Consider the following 25,438-nt stretch of genomic DNA (forward strand, 5'->3'; position numbering starts at 1 on the left):
TCCTGTCTTTGTCATGAGTTGCCAAAGGGGGGGAGGGGGGGGAGGAGGACTTGCATACCAGCTCCCAGAAAAGATATCATCTTAATTTAATTATCTGTGGAAAAGTAGGTTTTATAACTTATTTAAAAAAAAGATTTTTCAGGACATTATTTTAGAAATAGGCTGTCAGCTTTATTTACTAGTTTTCTGCTGTTTTATTGATCTATGCAAATATGAACATATCTGCTGAATCTAAGTCACTGAGTAAGGAAAGAAGTCAAATTAGTTTTTCTGTGATTGAAATGACTAATTTGCTGGATGGTGGAAAAAATAAAACTGCAATGAGACAAGAGATAGGTAAAAGCATTCACATTGTATTTTTGTGGTATTGTTTAAATATATCATACTGTAGCTTATGCCTGAATATTAACTCGAAACAATGCATGGGCTACAAAATAAGTAAAAATGTGGACAGATTGCTGAATGTGATGTTGACATAAGTTACTATATCATAATTAGTCAATTCATCCTCATCAATTTGTTCCTTCCTTAGTACGAGACTTGGTGTTTGTCCCTGCCAGCAAGGGACCTCCAGTTTTTGCAGCCTTTTGCTCTGCTTCTTGGTTGTTGAGGTTGATTCAATCCAGATTCTTCACACTGATGTCTTCTTTCACCAACTCTAGCCATTTCTAATTTTCTGCCTCTCAACAGAAATCTTTTTTGCCACTACTGGAACCTTATCATTAGACATATGTCCAATTGCCCATAAAGGGTAGATTGTGAGATATGTTGCACATATATGCCAACAAGTACTGTTGACAAAAAGTTGTTTAGTTGTTGTTGTGGGTTTGGAACAGTCTGACCATTTCACCAACATCATTTTATTTTTGGCAATACTTTGTTGTCTGGACTGAAAGTATTTTGTAAAATATATATGCTGTGTTACACAATTTAATTTTTAAAAGTTTATTTTATCCTTTTGGAACTCTTTTTACATATAAAAATATACATTTCAATAGCCTAAACTTTGTGGAGTAAGTAGAGGTGAGCCACATAGGCTTATGTTTTTACATTGCACATTTAAATTTTTAAAAACTTTGTTTCATCCTATCTTTTTATATATCAAAGCATGGTTATGAGTAGTATAAACCTTTATGGAGGAAGTAGAGGGAAGCCATATAGGCTGATGTTTTTTTAATACATAATAAAAAAATAACAATTTAGACCAACATAAATACTAAACAACTTAATATATAAACAATCTGTAAAATGTTGAAGTGCTATATATATTATATAGGATACATATTGTGAGATGCCATGTTTTTAATATTAATTCTAACAACCGGTTAAATTTCCCTGATGCAAGGTGGAAGAGTATTTACTTTGGGTAACTATATTCGTATACTTTTGTAACTATATTTGTTACTTTGTAGAAAAAGTTATTTTGAATGATCCCAACATGAAGAGTATGGATATCAGCTTCATGAGCCCTGAAGAGCAACAAGTGTTTGGTGTGAAAAGAATGATTTATTTTTATTCACATTTAGCCACAAAAATGCAGTGGGATTTTTCTGACACACGTAGCCCGGAATTGGAATTTTTACCAAGGTAAAATGTATCACCACTATATGATTTTGACAACAACATGAGTGAAAGTATGAAATAACTTGAGAGATACGTTCAGGAGATACAGAACTACTACAGTATGACCTAACTTTTGAGTTTTGTCTATTCTATTTTTAAAAATAAATCTTTTGCATGTGGAACGACACATGTGTGGTGTGTTATAACAGTATACTATTACTATCAACTAATTTTTCTTCATAGGGATCTAATATGGAAATGTGTAAGTTACTATACGTACATTATCAGTATATAAAGCACTTAGCAACCTAATGTTTTGGCCTAATAAGTGCTTAAGTTGACTGCTTTCTTTGTGTTTGTAGAGCTGTTGGGTTGGCCACCTCAATAATGCTTCATGCATGTGCATTCATACCACCTATTTCTTCCTTGGGAACAAAGGAGCAGGTTGATAAGTGGTTGCCCTTATCAAAGGATTACTTTATTTTAGGATGCTATGCTCAGACTGAGCTGGGTCATGGTGAGTACTGTAGTACTATTTGCGGAAGTGTAATAATATTTAATGCATTTTTAGTGGCGCTCTTGCTAATATAAGTACGGTAATAGTTTTTGTGTTTGTGTCGCTGTTGGAATTTCATCTGTCAGAAGAAGAATATTTTAACTTGTATCTGTAGTTGTACTGCAATTAATAATAATATAGGTATAACAGTTTGGTCACATTTGTATTTACATACTTATACACAATTGATACAGGTACCAACCTACGAGCGCTTGAAACCACTGCAACATTTGATTTAGCAAGCCAGGAATTCATTCTTCATTCTCCGAGCATCTCTTCAATAAAATGGTGGCCCGGTGATCGTAAGTATTTAGAATTTAGATGATAAAAGATTTTTACACTGATTGATAAGGCCTTGCCAAGGCTTGTAGCGGACGTCAAATAGTCCAAAGCATCCGCTCATACCTAGCTGTAATTATTCCAGCCAGGGGCTCTGGACACTTCCTGACAGTGGGGGGGGGGGGGGGGGGGGTAATTTAAGTAGGCGCGGGAACGATATTTTGACATCTACAGGAGGCTTATTGGATTATCACATCACATATACTTCCGGGAGGTCGCCACCCAGACCCTCCTTCGCATTACTGAAAGCTTCAGTTACCGTACTCACACAGCGTCGTAGGCGGCATGTTTCGCGCCGAAGGCGCAAAATTTTTGCCTTTTAGCACGATTTAAAATCAAAAAATTATTTTAACGAATCTGAAATTGCGAGCAAAAGCTCTTTAACATTTGCCACATTTTTTTAGGTTTTTAGACAATTTTAACTGGAAGAGGTTGGAACGTACGCAAAAATTTCTCTCTGTATTCTTCCTTGGCTCAAGTCCTCCAAATTTTGCACTTCAGACGCTAAATGGTTAGATTTAAAAAAATCGTTAAGGTCAAAGCTTTCTATAACTTAATTAACACGATAAGGGTCTAGGTCTACATTCAATTCAGAAAAAAATAAAATAAAAACTAAAATGTATTAACTTTTACAACAACCGAAATTATAAAGAGATTGAAACAATGCAACTGTAGTGGTTTCGTTCTTGAGTGGTAAAAGCGAAATTAAACAGTTTGCAGCAGTGAGAAACTATGACGTCACACAAAGCGCATTGTGGTGCGTATATTTTTGACAGGATACATTGGTCATAGATGACTTCGCGTTGTCTTCGAGTCAGTTTCCAAGCAAAAACCTCAAAAGTTGTGCAACAAAATAAAAACATGAAAATAAAGCACAAAACTAAAAAATATATTAAAATGAAATTTTTATCTCTTCCTTAGTGAGGGGTAATTTTACGTTAGTTACCCCCCCACTCCGATTGGTGGGGGTGTAATCACCCCCGGGGGCCCCCCTCTAACGGAGCCCATGATTCCAGCAACATCCTGAGCACACAAGGTGGTGGGGATGATCCGAGAATGATATCTTGATTTCTACAAGTATGAGTTTATTGCAAAGTATTGCAAAAAAACAAACCATCAGGGCGCATTATGGCATTAACTCGAAAACGTTGCAACCAAAAAATACTTGGCTAACACGACGTGATGAACTGAATCAAATCATTATTCGAAACATAAAATTGAACTACCACCTCAACTGCACTGGTAACGTGACTTTCAATAAAAGAATCCGTGGTGAACTGACTGGAAAACATGCACCACCCAAAGACTGAGAAAAACAATACTGATTCTGGTTTAACCCCAGGCGCGTTGGTTTAAGAGAAACCCAGTGTGATTGGAATGCTTCAAGCGATGCACTTAATCACTACACACAACCGCACTGTGGCATGCAGCAGATGCACAACGCTAAAAAGACGTATATGTGTATCAAACTGCCGATTGCAAGCACAATTACTGCTAGCGTTTCAAATTCCTAATAAACGCACAAACTCTAGCTAACGTTTCAAACTTCTAATAAATGATACAAATGCTTTAAGAAGCGCACAAATTCTAGCTAGCAAAACCGCAGGGACCCAAAAGGCATCCAGGTTTCACAACGGCAAAAAGAAGGAAACATAAGAAAAACCGCAGGAGCTAACAAGCTCATTTAAAACTTAGTGTGATGTAGTATATTGATGTTACTTTTAAAGCCACACGATTGCTCACATAAACTGTTGACCAATATTTCCTAACCAGTGAGTCCACTCCCTCATGGATCATGAAGCTCATATGAAGGCTGCGAAGCATTTCAAGTTACTGTATTTTTCCTGTAGCTGCTGTCAATCGGGTCATATCCTTTGTTGTCACTTGTCAGAGCATGTTGTCAAATTAATGGCATTTGCTATCACATACGGCTAGGGTTTGAGAACCGAGAACCCGATTTCAGGAATTCCCGGGATTTAGCATTTTTTCATTTCCCGTTTCCTGTTTTTTTTGAATAAAATTTCCGGTTTTTTAACAACCCAATCCAGCTGGTTTACAGCGAACAAAAAATTGAAAGCCTTTCTGACAGGCTCCAAGCACACATCATTAGGCATTCCACAGACTCACACGTACAATCGGATACAGTGTTTAATGGCAGAAGCCGGCTCCAAGTCATGATAATGCCAGAGATGAGATTACTGGAAGCTACTGTACGAAGACCAAGCAAAACGGAGCAGATTTCCAAAATTCCAATGCTTTATTGAGCATCCCACCAACTTCAGTGGAGACAGAACGTGCATTTTCTGCAGCAGAGTTGTTTGCCACGAAGCTGCAATCACGCCAAAGCGATTAATATGTCAATGCTTTGTGTTTTTACGCAGTCGTCACATCTAAAATACAGAAAATAAGCTTGGTTGCACTTTTTGTTTTGTTGATTCTATGCCCTACTGGTTGTATTTTTAGTTTTCACGTTATTGACTTACTATTATAATTATTAGTACTGGTATAACCTTAGGCGGCAGTGTAGCCCAGTTTCCACATTATACTTACTGTGCAAGCCATTTCTGGTCTTTACATGATTCATTTCTATATTGAAGACAAAACGTAAATTGAACGAAGCAGCATTTATTTCTCCGTACCACTACAACCTTGATGCTGAACTCCACAAAGCATAGCTTCTATAATCTATATTTTGATCCTGCTATTTTGCATTCATCAATTGCTGGCATTTGCACAACAATCTGAGCTCTTAGTGTAATTTATTAAAAATCGATCTCGCTATAGTAATAGCATCTTCAGCTTATTCAAATAGAATCATATTTTGACCCGATTGAAAGTTGAAACTCAATGTCCTGGCTTAAAAAAATAACGGTCCAAGCAAGTAGCCAACTCATACTACTGTCTTTAAGAATTCCTTTTTCCCCCGGAATCCTGGATTGGATTAAACTTTTTCCAGTTTTTAGTAATTCTTTTAAATTCGAGATTTCGGAAACCCTACATACGGCACTTGTCTAAGGAAACAGTGTTTAGTAAAACTTTAAATACAACCCGTGGTGTGAGAGTTCCTTGTATCAAGTTTGACTACATATAGCATGTATCGTGTGTTGTACTTCCAATTTTTACTTGTTTTTTACGTTTCATTTCCATATCGGAATTTTCCACGATACTTTATAGAAAACCGACAAAAAAAATTGAGAGCAGGAGCCAAAAAGCTCGGAAGCTTGGTGACCTAAGTCAGTTATTAACCTTACTTCGATTTAATGTGGCTGGTTTTTTCACGATCATTGTGAATTGTGCTTTTCAGTTGGAAAAAATGCAAATCATGCATTGGTCATGGCTCAGTTATTCACACAAGGGAAATCCTGTGGCATGCATGCATTCATTGCGCAAATAAGGGATTTGACAACGCATCATCCTATGCCAGGTGTGTTGCAATATCATTTTTAATGAAAAAGTCACATTATTTTCCGCACGATAGTGATGTATAGTAGTGTGTGTAAATTAAATAGAAATGCAATTGTGTTCTTCTAAAACAATAAGAAACTGAGTTTTTTTTTTATAGGTGTGTCTGTTGGCAGTATTGGTGCCACATTGGGATCGACTGGTGTTTCTGACAATGGTTATCTGAAGCTGGACTGTGTCCGAATACCACGGGAAAACATGCTTGCCAAATATTCGGAAGTAAGATTTATTTGTGCATATTTTTTACAAACTATCATGTCCTTGCACATTGCACAACGTGGTGTAGTCTCTGAAATGCCAAAAAATTGTTCAAAATTTACTTTCAAGAAATAATGTTGTATGAATCAGGTCTTGCCAGACGGAACGTATGTAAAAAAGGGAAATGAAAAGCTAATGTACGCGTCTATGGTGAACCTCCGTGTCCTGATGACCAAAGATGAAGCAGTGTTAGCTTTGCAAAAGGCGTGTACGATTGCTGCAAGATACAGTTGCGTTAGAAGACAAGGCAGTTTGGAACCAGGGTATGAAATTTATAATTTTTTAATTTTATAATTTTAAATTTATAATTATAAGTATTCAACCTATTTTTTTTCTTAAATTTTCGACGCATAAGTATCTGCTTTACGTGGATCCCTTAACAAACTTTACGTTTATTTAAGGTTAAATGTGTCAAAACCCTTTTTAATTAGTGATTTGAAGTATCTTGCATCCGGCTCGCTCGGATCATTCTACAGGAGGCTGGCTTGACTGGTCTCAGATTTGGGCGTATGTCAACTTGACTGACCCCCATTTTTATTGTTAGAATCTAAATACTTCCCAGAATGCTTTTAATGTATTTTCTTTGAACATTGTATGACCCAATTGCCTTCATAATTTGCATAAAAATTGTCATTATTACTGCTCGTAGACTAATTTCGCAGACTAATTCGTTTCTTGGCAACCACATAACAATTTTGTCATTTTCTAAAGTGAACTGCTGTAAATTTTACTGTACTATGCTGCCTGTTTATATAGTTGTACTGAAGAGGGTTTAATACCCGAAATCGCGATCTGCAACAAGATAATTTCAAGCTGGACATGAAAACTTTGAAAAATATTAATGGTGTAGTTGATCTTACATGGAAGTTTAGTAAATAAACTCTTGTTTCTCTTTGAATTGACTTGTACGGTACTCTACAAGGTGGATGTTAATATGTTAAAGTATTCAACCTATTTTTTTTCTTTTATGAAATTTATGCTTGAATAATGTTTAACAAAAGTTCGCTTTCAATACATTGTATTCAATTCATTACTTGCAAAACACTTCGTAATTTTTGCTAAGCTCTCTCGTTATATCTTATTGTGCTTTATCATATTCATGTATTAAAAAAGTATTTTCTAACTTTAAAAGGTGTTATTTACGTGTTAGCTCAACAAAGTACGGTGCATAGGCTCTCAAGTAAACATTATTCATCCTAGAGTGCATCAAACCCCCTCATGAAGAAGTTTTCTCATGGAAGTATATTAAAGTTGTACTATACCTAGAAAAAATCAATTGTGTAAAATATTACAACATTTGGATGAACTCTACCGGGCCCACATCGAGCTTGAAAAAACGAAAAATAGGGTCATTCCACATGACAACAGGAAATATGAAAATATCTCGAATACGATACCTCGATGGGTGGTACTCGAAATTCAAATGGCCGCCATGGACGTACCCTTCGAGATATTGTTCTAACACTTGGGATTCTTTCGTTTGGTAGCATAGTATGACAATTTTTCAGCAAAATCTGAGAGGTATCCTATTTGAGATATTTTCATATTGCCTGTATTCATGTGGAATGACCCTATTTTTCGTTAATTTCAACTCGTTGTGGACCCGGTAGAGTTCATCCATATTTGGTAATATTTTACGCAATTGATTTTTTCTAAGGGTAGTACAACTTTAATATATTGCCATGAGAACATTTTTTCATAAAGGGGTTTTGATGCACCGTAAAAGGCAATAATAATTTTTTTTAGATTAAATATCTGACTGCCTCCACTGTGAACAGTAAACGCGTCTAAGCAACAGTCATATAATGAAAACTACACTGCAGGCCAATTTTTAAATAAGCAAAATGGATATTTTTTACATACAGTATATTTACAATTTATATTTCCTGTTTAGAACGCCAGAAATTCCAATCATTGATTATGTAACGCAGCAGCATAAAATTCTTCCCCAAGTGGCGGCCGCATATGCCTTTCATTTCACTATTAGAAGAGTGCTACAAACATACAATGCCTATCTTTCGGATCTTGATCAAGGACGTGTTAAAAGTCTTTCTGAGGTATATAGCTATAATGATTTCCTTAGTTTTAGAACAAATGGCATATTACCTTGCAATGTTTTCTACCATTCAGACTGTTGTATGTATGGGCTAAAGACTTTTTCGTATAAGGCAGTTTTCGCCAATATTTTTCGCCAAAATATTGCGTGTTTTATTTTTTCTTGCCTTTAATCGCACTGCAGTATATAACCTGGTGAAATTTTATTTTGTATGTTATTCGCTCTGCGGATGCGCATTGTCATGGTGCGCGAAACGTCAGTGAAGCAATTAACCATCTTGTTTGTTGCTAATTTTACTTGGTTCGTTTTGCTACTGACCCAAAAAATAAGCAAGTTTTTGAGTAACGTTTGACATTGGATTAGTTACAACTTTACGTTGTTTATTTCTTGCAACATATTGATCATTATGTTTCATTAGATTCACTTTCTCACGGCTGGAGTGAAAGCAAGTTTATGTGACCAAAGCGCAGAAGGAATTGAAATTGTTCGAAGAGCTTGCGGCGGACACGGATTTTCTCATGTATGTATTATATGCTTCACTTATACTCCTGCTTCACTTGTTTTGTTCAGTTCTCAACGCTTTTGTGTTTGCCTTGAAATGTATTTTTGAACGGCACAATCCTTCACTTTGGTCTTGTGTGTAATGCAACATGCATTGCCGCACAGCCTGATTAGTTATTATTATTGATAAGACTGGTTAACAGCCAACTTTCCTTTGAAACGAATTGAGTAAATCTTGGATAATTTTAGGCGGCTAAACACGAATATCACGTTGACATTTGTTGGTTAGCTCTGGTTTCGGAGATACGGCAGCATGCTAAAATGTGCTTACTTTACTTGCTGATGAGGCCAGTAGTGTGCGTCTTAGACGAGGCATCTGTTTATATATTTTTTTTGTTAAGATAATCCTTTTTTTTTAATTTTAAAATTATAAGTTTTATTTTTCAATTCGATCCCATTGCAGGCAAGCGGGCTCCCGTTTCTTCTGTTCCGCGCAATCGCATCATGCACATATGAAGGGGAGAACACCGTCATGTACCTGCAATGCGCCAAGTGAGTTGCTTTGATTAAGTTTTGATCGGAAAAGTTTTCTTTTTATTTGGCCCAAGTTCATGGCGTGGGAACAATTGGACGTTCGTACATTGCTGCGTTTAAAAGTTTTAAAAGTGAAAAATTGCTTGGTCCCACTTCAACTTTTTTCAGAAATTTTTTGCGTTAAAGCTTTCTTGCAAACATTGATCATATTTTCACTCTCATAGTTATTTGATCAAATGCGCGTCCAAAATATACATGGGACAACCTATAGAAGGAAATGTGAAGTACCTGAGCGACCCCGTGGAGCCCAAATGCAAAGCTTCGTCTGTGGATGATTTCTCTGAGCTTGATACGTTGCTGCGTTGTTTCAATCACAGGTGCTGTTATTATTATTGTTACTTGTACTTCTTATGTATTTATGTTGTTGTACTTTTTGCTGTTTGTTCCAGTAAGTGTTTTTTCTTTTAGATTCCAAAGATGACTTGTAAGTTTAGTGGTGTGTTTTATAGTACAGCAGGCATGACGAAACAAGTCAGACGAATTATGGGTGTTACAATCAACACGTAAAGGGATGGAGCCTTTTACTCCTTGGAAAAGCTTTGTGCTTTTTTGCAAATTTGAGTTTTATCGTGTTCTGAAAGCTTTATATAGGCAATTCGTCTGGTAGGTTCCCCAGATAGTTTTTTTGGGCTACGCTGCAGCACTTAAAACTTCACTAAAAACCCCTTCAACAATTGCTTTTCAAAGAAAGAAAGATGCTTAATGTGATCACCAACACGTCAGAAAAATTGTGCCTTTACTTTGATTGACAGAAGTCAATCCATGCTAATGGCGACAGCATCAAGAATGCAGCAATTGGTTGCTGAGGGAGCGTCACGGATGGATGCTTGGAACGTGTCGTCGATTGATCTTGTCGATCTAGCCAAGGTATTTTCGATTATCATCGGTACATTTTACGAGCGTTTGTTAATTTGAAGCATATTTCGTTGTCCTGGTGAGTGTATCAGCCTGAAAATCTTTTCTTTTTGTTAACTTGCTGAATAGCTTGTCGTGGTAGTAGCAACTTTTTGCTTCAAGTGTAGTATTTGGATTGAGGAGATGTGAATTTCACGTCTTCAATTATATCTAACACGAACAATGTTTTGCACCCGTCTGAAATTCGAAATTAATCTGCTCGTCGTTAAGTTGGAATGACCGTGCTAATGTGCTGACACTTATCTTCGTTTGCAGGCGCACATGATAAGATACGTGTTTATTTGTTTCATGGATGTCTGGAGTGATGCTTCATGCTCTGACTCTGTTAGGAAGATCCTTAAAAATCTCTGTGCCTTATACGGTCTTCATCAGATTTCCAAAAATCCTCGAGACTTTTTAAAGGTATTTGATTGTTGCATAATGCATGCGTGGGCAGCCAGCTGACCATTATCATAAAGTTGTTACATTTTTCTCATGTTAGAGGTTGACTGTGTTATTTTCAGGATGGTTACTTGAGCGGAGATCAATGCACATTAGTCCAAGCCGCTGAAGTGAAACTTTTAAGACTTCTCCGAACCGATACGGTCGGCCTGGTTGATGCTTTTGACTTTAAAGATGAGATTTTGCTTTCTTGCATCGGTTCCTTTGATGGGAATGCATATCAAAGGCTTTACGAGCACGCGAAAAATCTTCCTATTAACCAAGCAAAGGTACATGGATGGCGTTGTGCTGTACATTTTGCTTCATTTCATAGAGTTGTGCTGGAGAGTTCGCCTTGTACCACAGACATATAAAGCCAAGTAACATTACCAAATATGTTTAAAAATAAATCCATAAAACACCAACACAAGCCAACAAAAAACTACATTAACAAGTATTTACATCTCACGTTCTCAACAAGTCATACCGTCCTCATCAGGAATAACAATGCTAAATTTTTGCTACGTCTAAATAGCAAAAATGCAGTGGTTGGAGAGTGAAGTTATCTAAACTCCTATGCCCCCCCCCCCCCCCTTTTCACATAATCTAATTCTGCAACAACTGAGTGTAACCCCGGATAAAACGAATATTGTTAAATATTATGACGTGCTTGCAAAGCAATTGTAGTAACGATTTGTTTTTTTTTGCATTCAGGTTCATACCAAGATACATGATCTCTTGCGGCGGCAACTGCACATTGGACGAGACAAGTTGAATGAAATCAAGACAACTTCTAAACTGTGATTTGTGTTGTTGTAGTTTTATTAAATTCTCTAATTGTGTTGCGATGGAAGGATAGAATTGTTACGCTATAGCAGAAAACCCTCAGTTGTTCGTTTTATGTTTTGAAGCATGGCGACCTTTATACACCGGCCATAACAACGTGCAGCTTAAAATTTGACTGAAGGCCGATCTGTTAGTAGCCGAAATCGCTAGTATAAGTTGATAATTTGAATATTAATAAATATAGTTTTTGTGTATATTTTGTGTAATTTTGAGTTACTTCTGTGCTATTGTTACCATTCAAATAACAGTAGACCAGGGCTTCCCGATTCGTTTATCACCCCGCACCCCATGGGATTGATAAAGCCAATCTCGCACCCCCTGTTTTGAAGCAGAGTAGTTCTGAGAAAAAAATTCAAAATACGTACGAAAACAACGCAGAAAAGCAGCTCACCGGCCTTTATATGGCTAACGAATAGGAAAAAGTGGCAGCCTTCAACAACGTAATCCCACAAAATAGAATAAAGAAATAACACAAACTGAAAACATAATGGCGTTAATCAAGATCTTTGAGCTTTCTCTTGCCTCTTCTTTGAAATTATCTGTTCGAAACGTGGAACCTTGTGGGACAATGCAATGCGCAGATCATTTTTGGGGTCCAGGGCGTTGCGGTATTTATTCTTTATGTAAAGTAGAGATGAAAATCCCGATTTACACAGCCAAGTGGTAGCAAACGAAACCAAAACTTGCAGTGCTTTCTTAGCCAGAGTTGGATACCCAGTTTGACCGCTGCACCAGAAAGTTTCGAGTGAGCTGGACTCATAAAGCAGCTTTGTCGATTGGCATGCTTGCATGTCTATCAGATGTTCCTTATCTTCATCCTCATCTCCCATCTTCTCTAATTTGAAGGCAAAGGGGTTGATGTTCCAAGTTTCCGGTTCTTCCAGATCTCCTGGGGAGAAATATCCGTCAAATGACTCTCTCAGGCTTTCCAAATGCTTACTAATTTCTGCCTTGACACTTTCTTCCAAGTCCAAGTTGCTGTGTTCCAGTATGACTTTCTCTAGCAAGGAAAAATTAACGAAATTCTGCTGCAGGATACGCCGACTCCACAACGGCAGTTTCTGTCTGAAAGCACGGAACAAGCCACAAGCGGTCACAATATTCACATTCTTTCCCTGTATCGAACGATTTAGGTCATTTAGATGTTGGAAAACGTCCGCCAGGTATGCCAACATAGGAGCAAAGTTAGGAGATTCAAAAGTATGCACAAGAGCACTTTTTCGTTCTCGCAGAAATTGTTCAATTTCCAGTCTGCGCTCAAAAAACCTTTGCAAAACCTTACCTCTGGAGAGCCACCTGACGTCTGTATGAAATAGCAGCACAGAAGCATCGTCATCAAGATCACTGCAAAATGCTTTAAACAACCTGTGATTCAAAGCTCTTCCTCGAATATAATTAACAATTTTAACACACGAATCCATTACATTTTTCAGAGTAACGGGCAAAGTCTTTGACACAAGAGCTTGACGATGAAGAATACAATGAGTATTCATGACCCCTGGAATGTCATTTCGCATGAGAGTAACAAATCCGGACCGGTTTCCTAGCATAGCTGGAGCACCGTCTGTACAAATAGATCCGATAGCTTGCAGCGGAATGTCGTTAGTGTTAAAAAAGCTTTTAAGGAGATCGAAAACATCCCTTGCTGTTGTAGTTGTTTCGAGTGGTTTACAAAAAAAGAAATGTTCCTCGACGGCATCCCCCTTTACATAACGAACAAAAACCAAAAGTTGGCTGCAATTACTGACATCTGTCGATTCATGCAACTGAACTGAGATCTTGGCGGAAGAAGCTTTGATGTCTGACACAATTTGATCAAGAATATCAGCGCCAATATCATCAATTCTACTCCGGATAACATTGTTTGACAGAGGAATCTGTTGTACTGTAGTTTTTTAGCGGCCTCCTCACCCAGGACATCCTTCACAATATTATCGCATTATCGCGCCACCAATCACGTGACGATCAAACCACAGCCTTTTTGTTATCAATAACTTGTCAGGTGGTATTTTCTTGTTGTTGTGCAGTGTGCTGTATGGGCCAATATAGAATGCTCTGAGAGATAATCACCACCTCCGTCGTCAAACAAAATCCATCTCTATATATGGAATAGCTCTTCTTCCTCGGTGGATTCTCGCACCCCCAGCAACAACTTCTCGCACCCCCAGGGGGTGCGAGCACCCCCAATCGGGAAGCCCTGCAGTAGACTTTGGCACTTGTGCTAGAAATCCAAAAAAACGTCTGGCAACACTGGCAAATGAGAAAAATTATCTTTTTTTAACCTAATATTAATAGTTTTGCAGTGTTTTGGGATTCAGTGATCACACTTTGGAAATTTTATTCTCAAAACTATCATTTCAAAGAAATATATAGTAAGTTCAGCTTAGATTTCAAAATTACATCGGCCTTCAGTCAGGCCTCCAGTTCGCACGCTGTCAAGGCCTGTGTATATTTATCGCTCTGTCTTGAAGTCATTATGTGCAATTTTAAGTTCCATTGAATTTATCAAGATATTTAATTTCCTTGTAACGTTTATTATGCCATTCTTGCAATAATTGTAGCTGAATCTTTATCGGGCTTATGGTTTCACGCAGACGATTTGCCGCGACTGTGTCGCCGTCAAGAGTTTGACGTCAGTTTTACAGCCATGGTTACTTTTTGTAAACAACTTTGCAGCGAGCTAATGGTAACTATCGTTCTGTCCACTGAACATAGGCCATGCTTTACCAGTAGTAAAGTTCGTATAGAAGTTATTTGATACTTAAGATCAGGCAGTTTCTTATTTACTACCTCGATGGAAACCTACTAGAAGACCATGTGGTCTCTGCTAGAAAGAGGCCCCCTGTACAATTTTTGCGTTCCTCTACTCTATTTCAAACGTGTGTCGGGCATGTTTTGTAAAATAACCACTCGGTTTGAATTGTTGAAAGCAAACTTTTTCATTTCTTAGGCCTACAGCAGTTCAGTGGGCTATAGATACTCAGAGATTTTATTCTTGAAAAATCGTCTTTTTCTGCATTGCAATTTCTAAAATGCATAGTACATATCATTGATGGTACTAATTCCCATATGTTGCATGTTCAACTTTTGTTAATTATTCTTTTGCACTGTTTGCCAAGCGACGTAAATGCTTCACGTGTAATCATTAACCTTCCTCAGTACGTGCCCAACTTTACCAGTTTTATTGCGCTGAATGCTGCATGAGTTTCAACAAAATCGTAGAAATTGAAGTGCAAGATTTAGATGGCAAAAATATTTTAAGAATTAGATATTCTCACTTAACAAAGTTGAGGAAGCAGTGTGAAAGTAACTTTTGTTTGCTTGTTTAATGTTTATTCATTATATTACCCAAGAATACGGTATTGCGTGGCTAAACGTAAAGTTTCATGTCAATTGATTTATCTGAGTACGGTAGTTAGGGAAGGAATGTGATTGGAAGAACAAAACAAAAGTTAACAGCCATGATGCAAGAGCGCATTGCATTCACAGCTTTTCAGATTAACTAAACTTTACTAGCAGACTACTATTTCGTTGTTACCTTATGTGATATGGTGCCATGTATGATATAATAATATGATGAGGTCGCTGTAGCAGATGGGGCATTTTAACTGGTAGACTATTTAACATAGAGCAATTTTTGTTATGAACCAGCTGACTGCAGTCATTGTGACCTTTTTAGCACTCAACCTGAGAGTTGATGCTTGCTTTGAACTTTGTTAATTACAGAAGAAAAAAGAGTAATGGTAGGGGTGGGAATCGAATCCACTTCATCGAAGTGACTAATTCCTTAACCCTCAAACCGCTAGACCACACTGCTGACGGCGAACAGTTCACTTAATTTATTTTCTGACATGCAAGCGTCACATGACTGCAATCAGCTGAATGTTGCTTTCTGATTGGTTAATAAACCTCATCTGCTACAGCAGTGGTTCTTAACCTATGGGTAATTACCCACATGTGGGTAATTTCAGGATAGCAGGTGGGTAATCAGCTGAACCAGAATATTTAGAATTATAGATGTAACAAACAATGTCACAGAGCTCTGTAAGTGGTAAAGTTGCTTTATTACTTATGCTTTTTTTATGTTTTGAGTCCGTTCAAAACAACCAAACAAGCACAGTGATATTTTATCATTTTTAGAATTCTTTCGTCATAGTGATTTATTTTTCGCATCATTTTTGTTGCCGGTTTTATGTATTTCATTTTTGTGACATATTAGTAAGATTTTTCTTGTATAATCAGTTCAGTTACAGTTGTTTTATGAGCAAGCTTGATGGCTGCGTTGCTGTTAGCAGTTGTTTGAAGTAGTTTATATAGCTAAGTGTACATTTAGAGTTAGTGTTGAGACGAGCGAGCTATATTCTTTTGAAGATGAAAGCTTGAGAAAATTCTGGGGAATGATGGGGAAAGCAATAAGCATATCCAAAAGTTGTGCAAAACCACTAACATTGTTGACTATGTTCCATTCCACTTATCTCTGTGAATCAGCATTTTCAAGTGTTGTTGCTTTGAAGTCAAAACTTCGAAACAAGCTGTTAGATCTGAAGTCAGATTTGCTTTGTGCAGTATCCAAAATCGCACCCAATATTGCATCGATTGTACACAAAAACAGCGCAAATGTCTCACTGAAACTATTGATGCCGTTCTTTACGTTAAATGTTGTTTTTGCTGAATAACGCTGTTTTATATTTTTAATATGGTAAAATAGATAAAATTAGATTTTGGGTAATGGGACTTTGATCTGGACAGAAATGGGTAATAAGGGAAAAAAGGTTAAGAACCCCTGTGCTACAGCGACCTGCAGGTTACAAATACGCCCACGGTTTATAGCTGTGGATATTCCACCAGTGTCAATTCCATCAGAACGATGCCATGTAACTTGCTGCTCGGTTGACACGTGTTACCTCACTGAAATAACAATTCAATTTTTTTCCAGGTTTAACTCAATTTTAGGTTTAGGCTAAAAAGCTGTTGAAAGAACATGAGTAGGCCAATACCCACCACTCAAATGTTAATGATCGACAAGGAAAGAAAAAAGATAAATTTCTCTGTCGAGGAACTCACCAATGTCATCGACGGAGGGACAAACGAAACAGCGATTCGTCGCAGAGTAGGTGGGTAGTGGCTATGTGCGTATGTTTAAGTGCTTACCGGCTACCATAGAATCCTAAAGGTTTTCCCATTATCGCCTTTCTCTTGATTTGTAAAATAGCGAGAAAAATATGGTTGTCGTGATTTGATTTGACATCGTACGCCAGCAATGAGTTATAATAGAATAGTTCTACTTTTTTGATTGTTTGACAAATTCTGACCATCGGTTTAGCTATGTAACAGGGGACTAACATGTCAATCACATTCTAATGATAAAAGAGATGATTATATCTCATACTAAATTACATTTAAAAACATAATACTAAAGTAAAAAAGCCAAGTTCGGTAACTAATTTGATTTGTTTATGAAGCTGTCGCCACCTTAAAGTCGGCTTCTTCAGTATTCTTATTCAAATACAAATTACATGTCTTCATCCTCACATCGTGAGCTAATTGTTTAGTTACTAAACAATAGGTAACGTAATAAAAGAAAGAAACTATAAAGAGTGTTCCTGTTCTAACCTACAAAACCTCACAACGGTATTTGAGTAACAGGTAACACCAGGTCTGCGTCTTGGTAAAATTCGACACTTTTCTGGCTTTATTCCGCTACGTGAGACGCCGGTACGCATTTTCTTTCCGCAGTAGGTTACTATACGGTATTGTGTGCATCTTCTTTCAACCCTACTGTTTTCATAACATAACCCCTTAACCAGCTTCATACAATGTTTGTGTTTGCCTTACGCTTGTACGCATGCGCGTAGTCATGCGCACAAATCGTAACGACAACTTTACCATGTTTTACGTAATTCTCAGCCCAGAAAAAACTGTTTGCAGCTGTCTTGCGACATTTTTGCAAATTTTAGTAAAGTAGTACATTATATCTGACCTTAAAATGCCAAAAACAAACATGACGTGAGTAAAATGTGAGGCACTGTTACGTCGTCGCAAATATTGCCCTTTTCGAAAAGCAAGTTTTGAGCTCGGAAGTTTGGATGGAAATTTAAAAAAAAACTAAAACAGAGGTTTTAAAATATCCTATTGTATCCGAAAATCAGCGTTTAAGTTGAATTTGAAAATTTGCACTGATTTTTACGTATTTCGTCAAAAATAAATTGCTTCAAACAAGGGGCCTATTTATCAGTGTCAATTAATTTCTAGATAGAATTATTTTGAACGACCCGATGTTAAAAGCACCAGAGCTTTGCCACATGAGCAGAGAGGAAAGGTTCACGTTAGGGATGAAGAGAACCGTTTATCTGTACAAGAAGTTGCTGCAAGAAGAAGGCTGGCACCCGCAATCTTCTGAAATGCGTTATCTTCAACGGTAAAGTGTTTACATTTGTTTCCATTTTTTAATCTTTAATACTCCATCACTGTTGTCTTTCCAGACGTTTAATATAAAATAAGCAATAATAATAGTAATAGCCAACCAAGTGAGAAAACCATTTACCTTTTGTTACTTACTGATTCAGTGTATAAAATCAACGCAATATATAGTAAGAAAGAAACGCAAAACAATCAACTAAGGAACGTGGTACAGAACGCTTAATTGATTACACGCGTTGCGCGGTGGTAATCAATTCCAGCGTCTGTACCAGAAAACGCTGAATGTTATTATGTAGTGAGGCAGGTCACAAGTTACATAAAATCAACGTAAATAAAATGACGACTATAACAATCACTTAAGCTAATTACTGTAATTATTAATTGTTTAACCATTAAACAAACTTTCCAAAATAAAAACAGTGCAAGGTAAACAGAAGCAACCACGTATGAGAGCCAAGAGTATCAACAGTTGGACACTTGAGATAAATGATATACACGTCAAAGATTTGCGAGTTTTAGCTTGTAGGCGGTACATTGCTTTCAAAGTAGTGCAGCCAAGAAGAGGTTGCCGATGAATGTATACACCGAAGCTCACTGAACAATGGACTTCTGTATCATTTATTAGGTTGGTTATTATATTTTCGTTTTCTGCGAGCTGCGTTACTGAGTGGAAGATGTGTCTGCCAGACCCTTAATATGACGTCCGTCTTCTTAAGTTCCTGGAGCATGCGAGTGCGACTATGTCTGATAACACTAAAAACATACTTGAAGGCCAACACCAAACTTGGCTTATCACAAGGGGATCAATTTTTGTTACTTTTTTTTAACTTTCTCGTAGTTGCACTGGTCGTGGCTTGTCGCCACAATTTCTATTGTTTGGTACTTTTATGTTGTTTAGCGTAATTTCTATTGTTAATCACTTATCATGATCGTGTTTGCGTAGAACCATCGGAACAGATCTTTGCCTCGGCATACACGCTGCAGCGTTCATCCCCAGTTTGATGAGTTTTGGCTCAGACGAGCAGGTAGCCAAGTGGCTGCCTCTGGCTGCCAACTTACACATACTTGGGACGTATGCTCAAACGGAACTAGGACATGGTAAAACAAGTTGCAGCCTAAAATTTCTTTTTAGTTTTTAGTCTAAAATTAGTTTGTCTTTCAGTTATTTCTGTAGCATGTATGGTAGGGTTGAGTAGGTAAATTCCAACTTCAAGTGATGTAAGACATATTTTTGAAAATGTAAACACCAGCTAATGTAACCTTACATTGAAAATGATTTTTATGTTAGGCCTCCAAGTCTTAGTATCAAAATGCCACCCAAGATATCAAGGATGTTGAAAAGTATTGCTTACTCAGATTGTTATCTTTGCAGGAACGTTTTTACGTGGACTTGAAACTGTAGCACAATATGATAAAGCAAACCAAGAATTTGTAATCAATTGTCCAAAAATATCGTCTATGAAGTGGTGGCCTGGAGATTGTAAGTCATTTAAATATCAAACTGTGATCGTGGGTGTGTACAGATTCATTTACCTGTAGGCTATAATACTCACTCATTGTTTTCATGAGTAAAGCTTTTAGAATTACAAAAGTTTCAAGCAATGTGATTAAAACGTTGAAAATCCGTAGAAAGTGATCGTAATGTAAAATAAAGAAAGAGTTTTTCCGAAGCTACCATGTTGTGTTAGATTGGGTGAGCACTGAGCAACCAATATGTTGAGGTGTAGACTCGCATAAAGAAATCGGTTTCGTGAAACTTCGCAGATGGTGCACAACCACAGCCTCAGAAAGGTAGCCAAGTCGTATCACAAATCGTCGCTAATATAACTCGCAAGTCCAGTGCAATGGTATTGTCGATACGCAATTACAGATGGTATTGGCTTTACTGCAGTAGCAGTGGTAAAATTAACATTCCGAATGCTGATCTCATATTTTTTAATGTGACGTGATTTATAAAGGAGAGTTTATAACTGTCCGCTCCGTTAGCTCAGTGGTTACGCGCCGGGCTCAAAATCAAGCGGCGCTGGTTCGACTCTCGGAGTGTGCGCTTGAGCAACGCATTTCAGGACTGCTCTCCATTCAGCGGCACCTTGTGAATGGAATAATTCCCCGGCAACAACACTCCTACAATAGGAAAACTTCACTCTGTCAATCTCGGTAACCGGTGTAACGGTCCAGGAGTTACTGCGGTCTGAAAGTTACTGTAACTTCTGGACCGCGTAGACGAGGTCTGAAAGTTACTGCCAGTCCAGAAGTTACTAAAACAGGGTTGTCAGATTTGACGCTTGCAGCAGATTTGTATAAATGATTTCAACATTGGAAACATGTTGAACTTGAAGACTTATCCACCATTGCATCTTAACAACATGGTTTAACGCAGAAACGTAATTGGGAATGAAGCGAAAATAAGATGAAAGTTAAAAGATGAGTTTTGTACCAGAAATTGTTGCTGTATTGGAATGAAATTTTAATTTGTAACCTAACAATTTATGTAGGCTATCATTTTAACCTGATTTGTTTGTATTATACCATTTTGAAGTTGTGTCCGTGCCTTACGTGCGTTGGCAAATAAATTTGCATGGGGAGGTGATTGACTAGATGACCACTTAGCCTATAGTCTTTGCTGTCATCCTGATTGTGCTATGATGCAACCTACGATTCACAATGTCTAGTGTTATGAGTGTTTTATTGACTCGTTGTAGGCTATATGGCGCTGTTGAAACAAACAATTTAATTGATCATCGCTCCAAACATTTCAAAGTTTGAATCGTGGTGAAGGCTGACTTGTTAGCCGGTTGTCTTGAGTTGTAGTTGACGAACATAGTCTTTGACTATATTTTATGTATTTCATGAAAGTTAAAACTAAAGTTTTCTAGTAAATGAAGCACTGAGCCTATTTTTGGTCTGGTTTTTCATAGCTACCGTTTTGAAGAAATATAAAGTAACTTAGGCTACATGTCGGCCAACCGGTAGTCAAAACGCCATTAACCTTCAGTGAGTAGGCTATCACAGTCTCACGCGCAGGAAGGCTTTAACTTTTACGAAAGTGTTGAACACTTTGAGATTCCAATGAATTTTCGTTGGACTCCCATCGAAAACACGTGGCATGAAACTTAAAGTCAAGAATAATGGTTTCGTGGTGAGAATGTTTATCCTTGGGATTCATCTTTCGCATACTTGTAGAGGGTTTAATCTACTGACCAAGTGAAGTTTAAACTTTTTTTCAAAATTTTCAGTCCATTTACAAGTTTTCCCAAACGAATTTCGAAATAGCACACCCACTTACAATAGCAGTAACTTTTGGACTGTTTCTGCGGCGTTGCAGTCTGGAAGTTCCTGTCAGTCCAAAAGTTACCAGGGGTGCCCGGCGTTTTCACAATCGATAGAAAAGCGAAAATTGTTTTAACTAAGTGTAATGAATTCATTGCTCTCAAACTAAGGCAAGCTTTCCAGTTAACATTACAAAATACTTATAATTATTAATCTAACCTTTCGAGAGGTTAAAAATTTTATTATTTCTCAATACGAAATTAAATAAAATTTAAATGAAATATTTGGCAACCCTTGTAACTTCTGGCCTGCAGTAACTCTTGGACTGCTACACCGGCCCTGCGTCAAGAGCCTCTACAAGTATGCGAAACTATCAGTGAATGACCAATCAAGGCATTGTCAGTCCGAGGATAAAAATTCAAAACCAACCAACCAACTGCCTAGATAATTGACGTAGTCCTTGTGCTTAGCTATAGTGGACTTCCATATTTTGGTCGATTGTATCGCCTTCAAGTAGATTTATAATAATCGATGTACTTTGTATGTTTGCAGTAGGAAAATCAGCCAACCACGTTTTGCTCATGGCTGACTTGAGGATAGGAGAGACTCGGCATGGGATGCATGCTTTCATTGTGCAAATACGTGACTTAACAACACACCAACCTTTGCCAGGTGAAGTGGCCTGAAATGAGCATATCTCGCTCTGAATCTCTAATTTAATTAATTAATGTGGACAATTCAGGTTGTGATTGAAATTTTTAATGTTTTTTTAACCGTCTTCAAGCATTGATTTCATTTGCTTGTATTCTCAGGTGTCACTGTGGGAGATATCGGCAGCAAACTTGCATTTGAGAGCACTGACAATGGGTTTCTGTACTTGCAAAACTTACGGATTCCACGGGAAAACCTACTTTGCAAGCATGCTGAGGTGCGAGCTTACCCTGTTTCTAGTTTGACATGGTTGGATACCAGTTCACCTCAACATATTGTTTTTAGTTGAATGTCTGGGTTTCACTGCATGCAGTATTGCATAAAGAAGTGCTTTTGACATAGTATGTGAATTTTTTGGAAAGACAGCAAAAACACGACTTAAGATTTTTTAGGCAAATCGTATTTATTTACAGTAACTTGAAAATTTATTAATTACGTGGTGTAAGTAAGACTTCAAATAAATTTTCTGTAAGATATCCGTAATAGCATTTTACTGTTAATTGGGCTGGTTTGTAATGTGTATCAGCTAAATACGGTTAAAAACGGTTTTGCGAGAATGGACGTTGCCAGTAGAGATAAAAAAAATTTACCTCTAAAAATTTACAACTTAGGCTAATACACCAATTTGCATAGCTTCAAAGCGGTATGCCTGAGTCCAGTTGCTTTTTTAACAAGCTCTTCAGCGTAGTCTGGTTATAGCATGCTGAAATGCTTTCTCGTGTTTCTCTTAACCATTCACTATTTACCCAGACAGCATATCAACCGGTTTTTACATTGCAATCTGCAGACGTTGAATCAATGTAAAAACAGCTATTTTGCTGTGTGGGTAGGTTGCTCCAGACGGAACGTACACGAAGAAGGGCAGTGACCGTCTGATGTACGGTTCAATGGTGAATCTGCGTGTGATGGTTCTCAAAGCTGAAGCTGTTTTCCCACTTGCCAAAGTGTGCACAATCGCAACAAGATATTCGTCTGTCAGAAGGCAAGGATTGCTTAATCCGGAGTAAGTTGATAGACAGGCAAGCATTAGGACACTTTACTTTCTTAACCTCAGTTTATGAAATATTTCGAGAAAAAAGTCATGTTGCTAACAGGGCCGGATTTTGCTTTCCGGTCCGGGTCACTTTTAAATCGGGGGGCCCCAGTGCATAATTTTTTTCGCGCCGTTGGCACGAAAAACCACCTCTACGTCTACAGTAGCATTAATCCAGCGCTGCACTTTGCAGAAACTTCAAAGGCTGATAGAAAAAAAAAAAAATAACACAAAATCACATTTTTTCCACGTCGGGAAGCCCTTCAAAAGGGGGCCCGGGGCACCTGCACCCTCTGCCCCCCCCCCCCCCAAATCCGGGCCTGGTTGCTAATCAATCGGTTTATTTTCAATGCCAAAATCGTTTATTGAAGTGTGTTTGAATCTCGTTGAGTCTTGTTATTTCAATAGCGCTGTGACTTCGAGGTTTATATTACAAGTCGTCGTCCGCTTTGTTAAGGAGACTGCTCTGGTAATAATTTCAGCTGTCATTAGACTGTTTTGGCATTCTACAGTATAATATTATTTTTGCAGAAAACCCGAAGTCGCAGTATTGGATTACGTGACGCAACAGCACAAACTATTGCCTCAGCTTGCCGTTGTATATTCAACATTGTTTGCAACCGAAGAATTAAATCGAACATACAGAAACTTTCTTGGAAGATCCAATAAGCGAGACATTTCTCAATTGCCAGAGGTGTGTTGCATGATTTTAATATTTAAACCGCGTTTTTTACATTGAAGATGCATACGCTCTGCACAGACGAAAGCATGCTACAAGCGATGGTTGATATTATGAACTATTTTATAATACGCGACTGAAAACTCCTTGTTGCTGACGTCAGATGCTTTGACAGCGTCAGCAGTTTACCAGCCTGTCAGTATAGGTTTTTAATGCGACAGCCTCCTCTGGACTCCAATGTACAACCACGCCAATTGAAATTGTTGTGTATATTGATTGATGTCAAGGTGAAGACTGACGATAACTGCAATAAACAAACGAAACTAAGACAGGTGCCTAACCTACACACATATTTACACTCGCACATAATAAACCAAACAGTGTTCATACAATGTATGCTGCTATTTTTAATTGTCTTATTCTTACGGCATCATTTGTATCTAAATACAGTAACCAAATCGCACAAAGTATGTACCTGACGTTGGCGAAACCAAGACCCAAAGAGAAAACTGAAATTCTTCCAAACGAACAATCTACAACAATATTTACCAATGAACTCAGGCTTCAACAAATCTAAGTAACCATAGGGCAGATGAGAAATTATATCAGGGCATGTCAATAATGATAGGCTACCCTATGCATCAAATAACATTACACACAAACTACAACATAAAGGGTATGCCGGATATGAGCCCAACAGCATAGCATTTGATTAGACCAGGTTTACTATTAAATTTGTATACTTGCACCTTAACACAGATTGAGCACAACACTAGATACCAGGACAAGTAACACAGCAATGCAGATAGTACACAACAGATAAATGTGAAATTACATACCAATTCAAGTACAGATTTCCTTGTGGCAGTTCCGATCGACTTAATAAGGACAACATACAACTATTCATTTTCACTAATGACCATTTAAACTTAGTTCCAAGCTTTCTTTTAAGTGATTTCAAACTGGCCACATTTTAGAAAGATAAGAAAAACAGGGTTGCCGGATAAAAACACAAACATTAAAAAATACGCAAGGAGCGGAGGATCACGCAGCCGTAACATCGCCCCCCAAAAAACAGCTTTATCACCATAAATAGAGGTAGGGGATACAACACATTTTTTTGGGGGTAGTGTCAAAAACATCAGTGTCCAACCTTTTTGGAAACAGTTTGGTTGTACGACCTCAAAACTTCAAAAAATAATAAAATCCGTCAAATACACATCAGTAGACATCATTCGTAAGATTATCTTCATCAAATTCGCGAAACGAAAAATCACGCTAAATTTCAATGATATACAGTATACAATTAACTCACACCAACAACTCAAAATAAATAGCAGCCTCAATTTTCAAAGAAATCGGGTACGCCGGTCTAGTTTCCAAGCTTCGGTTCTCGGATGTATGACCATGACCATTTTTTTCCTGGAATTGAAGCTAGAAAATGGAAGTTCGGTAACAAAACTTTCGAGGGGGGGCAAATGTGAAAACGGCGGTTGCATGCCCGATTCCTTTCCCCAAAGTGTGAAAACACACCCTGCACATCCTGCATAACAGTTTTCGGGTACCATAGTTACAGTTTCACAGTTTGGTAGCAGACTCCTTGTACGGAAATGTGAGTTTCACACTTCGGTAGCAGGAATCTGGGTACCGTAGCATGAAACTCACACTTGCATGCACGGAGCCTGGAAAAAAGTCACTTTTAGAATATACACATTAAATTCAAGTGCATTTTTATCTTTTTTATTTTAAGTTCAAAGATAAAAATGCGTTTTTAATTTTTGATACGACATATGCATTGATCGCTTCTCTCTGAAG

At 37.7% G+C, this 25,438-nt stretch overlaps 3 protein-coding genes across 3 annotated transcripts in view; 2 read left to right on the forward strand and 1 right to left on the reverse strand.

Moving 5' to 3' along the window:
- The first annotated feature begins 212 nt into the window (after positions 1-212).
- On the forward strand, positions 213-15,756 carry LOC145780157 (peroxisomal acyl-coenzyme A oxidase 1-like). Its single transcript, XM_082591868.1, has 15 exons — positions 213-336; positions 1,413-1,587; positions 1,926-2,080; positions 2,314-2,421; positions 5,763-5,882; positions 6,021-6,139; positions 6,269-6,441; positions 8,073-8,235; positions 8,653-8,754; positions 9,199-9,287; positions 9,494-9,646; positions 10,082-10,196; positions 10,500-10,646; positions 10,748-10,954; positions 11,379-15,756. Exons 1-15 carry the CDS (start codon positions 213-215, stop codon positions 11,466-11,468), a joined length of 2,040 nt encoding a protein of 679 aa, XP_082447994.1. The 3' UTR covers positions 11,469-15,756.
- LOC145780158 (protein FAM200C-like) lies at positions 12,008-13,060 on the reverse strand. The gene has a single exon (XM_082591869.1). The coding sequence runs from the start codon at positions 13,058-13,060 to the stop codon at positions 12,008-12,010; it is 1,053 nt and encodes a 350-aa protein (XP_082447995.1).
- Positions 15,757-16,458: 702 nt separating the features above from the next.
- The window catches only part of LOC145779717 (peroxisomal acyl-coenzyme A oxidase 2-like), a 33,651-nt gene continuing 24,671 nt past the window's right edge, over positions 16,459-25,438 (forward strand). The window contains exons 1-8 of the mRNA XM_082591353.1: positions 16,459-16,624; positions 17,763-17,928; positions 18,874-19,028; positions 19,303-19,410; positions 21,753-21,872; positions 22,013-22,128; positions 22,742-22,914; positions 23,476-23,638. Of these exons, the coding sequence (XP_082447479.1) occupies positions 16,492-16,624; positions 17,763-17,928; positions 18,874-19,028; positions 19,303-19,410; positions 21,753-21,872; positions 22,013-22,128; positions 22,742-22,914; positions 23,476-23,638 (1,134 nt within the window). The 5' untranslated portion in view covers positions 16,459-16,491. The remainder of the gene's footprint in view (positions 16,625-17,762; positions 17,929-18,873; positions 19,029-19,302; positions 19,411-21,752; positions 21,873-22,012; positions 22,129-22,741; positions 22,915-23,475; positions 23,639-25,438) is intronic.

Source organism: Aplidium turbinatum, chromosome 11 (genome assembly GCF_918807975.1).
Source record: "Aplidium turbinatum chromosome 11, kaAplTurb1.1, whole genome shotgun sequence".
Taxonomy (NCBI): domain Eukaryota; kingdom Metazoa; phylum Chordata; class Ascidiacea; order Aplousobranchia; family Polyclinidae; genus Aplidium; species Aplidium turbinatum.

What these genes read in the sequence shown, in the direction of transcription:
- LOC145780158 (XM_082591869.1), bottom strand. Translation starts at nt 13,060, where the DNA reads ATGCTAGGAAACCGGTCCGGATTTGTTACTCTCATGCGAAATGACATT.
- LOC145780157 (XM_082591868.1), top strand. Translation starts at nt 213, where the DNA reads ATGAACATATCTGCTGAATCTAAGTCACTGAGTAAGGAAAGAAGTCAA. An exon ending in TGCAATGAGACAAGAGATAG is followed by an intron (nt 337 to 1,412) that starts GTAAAAGCATTC and finishes GTTACTTTGTAG; the next exon opens with AAAAAGTTATTTTGAATGAT. An exon ending in TCAGACTGAGCTGGGTCATG is followed by an intron (nt 2,081 to 2,313) that starts GTGAGTACTGTA and finishes CAATTGATACAG; the next exon opens with GTACCAACCTACGAGCGCTT.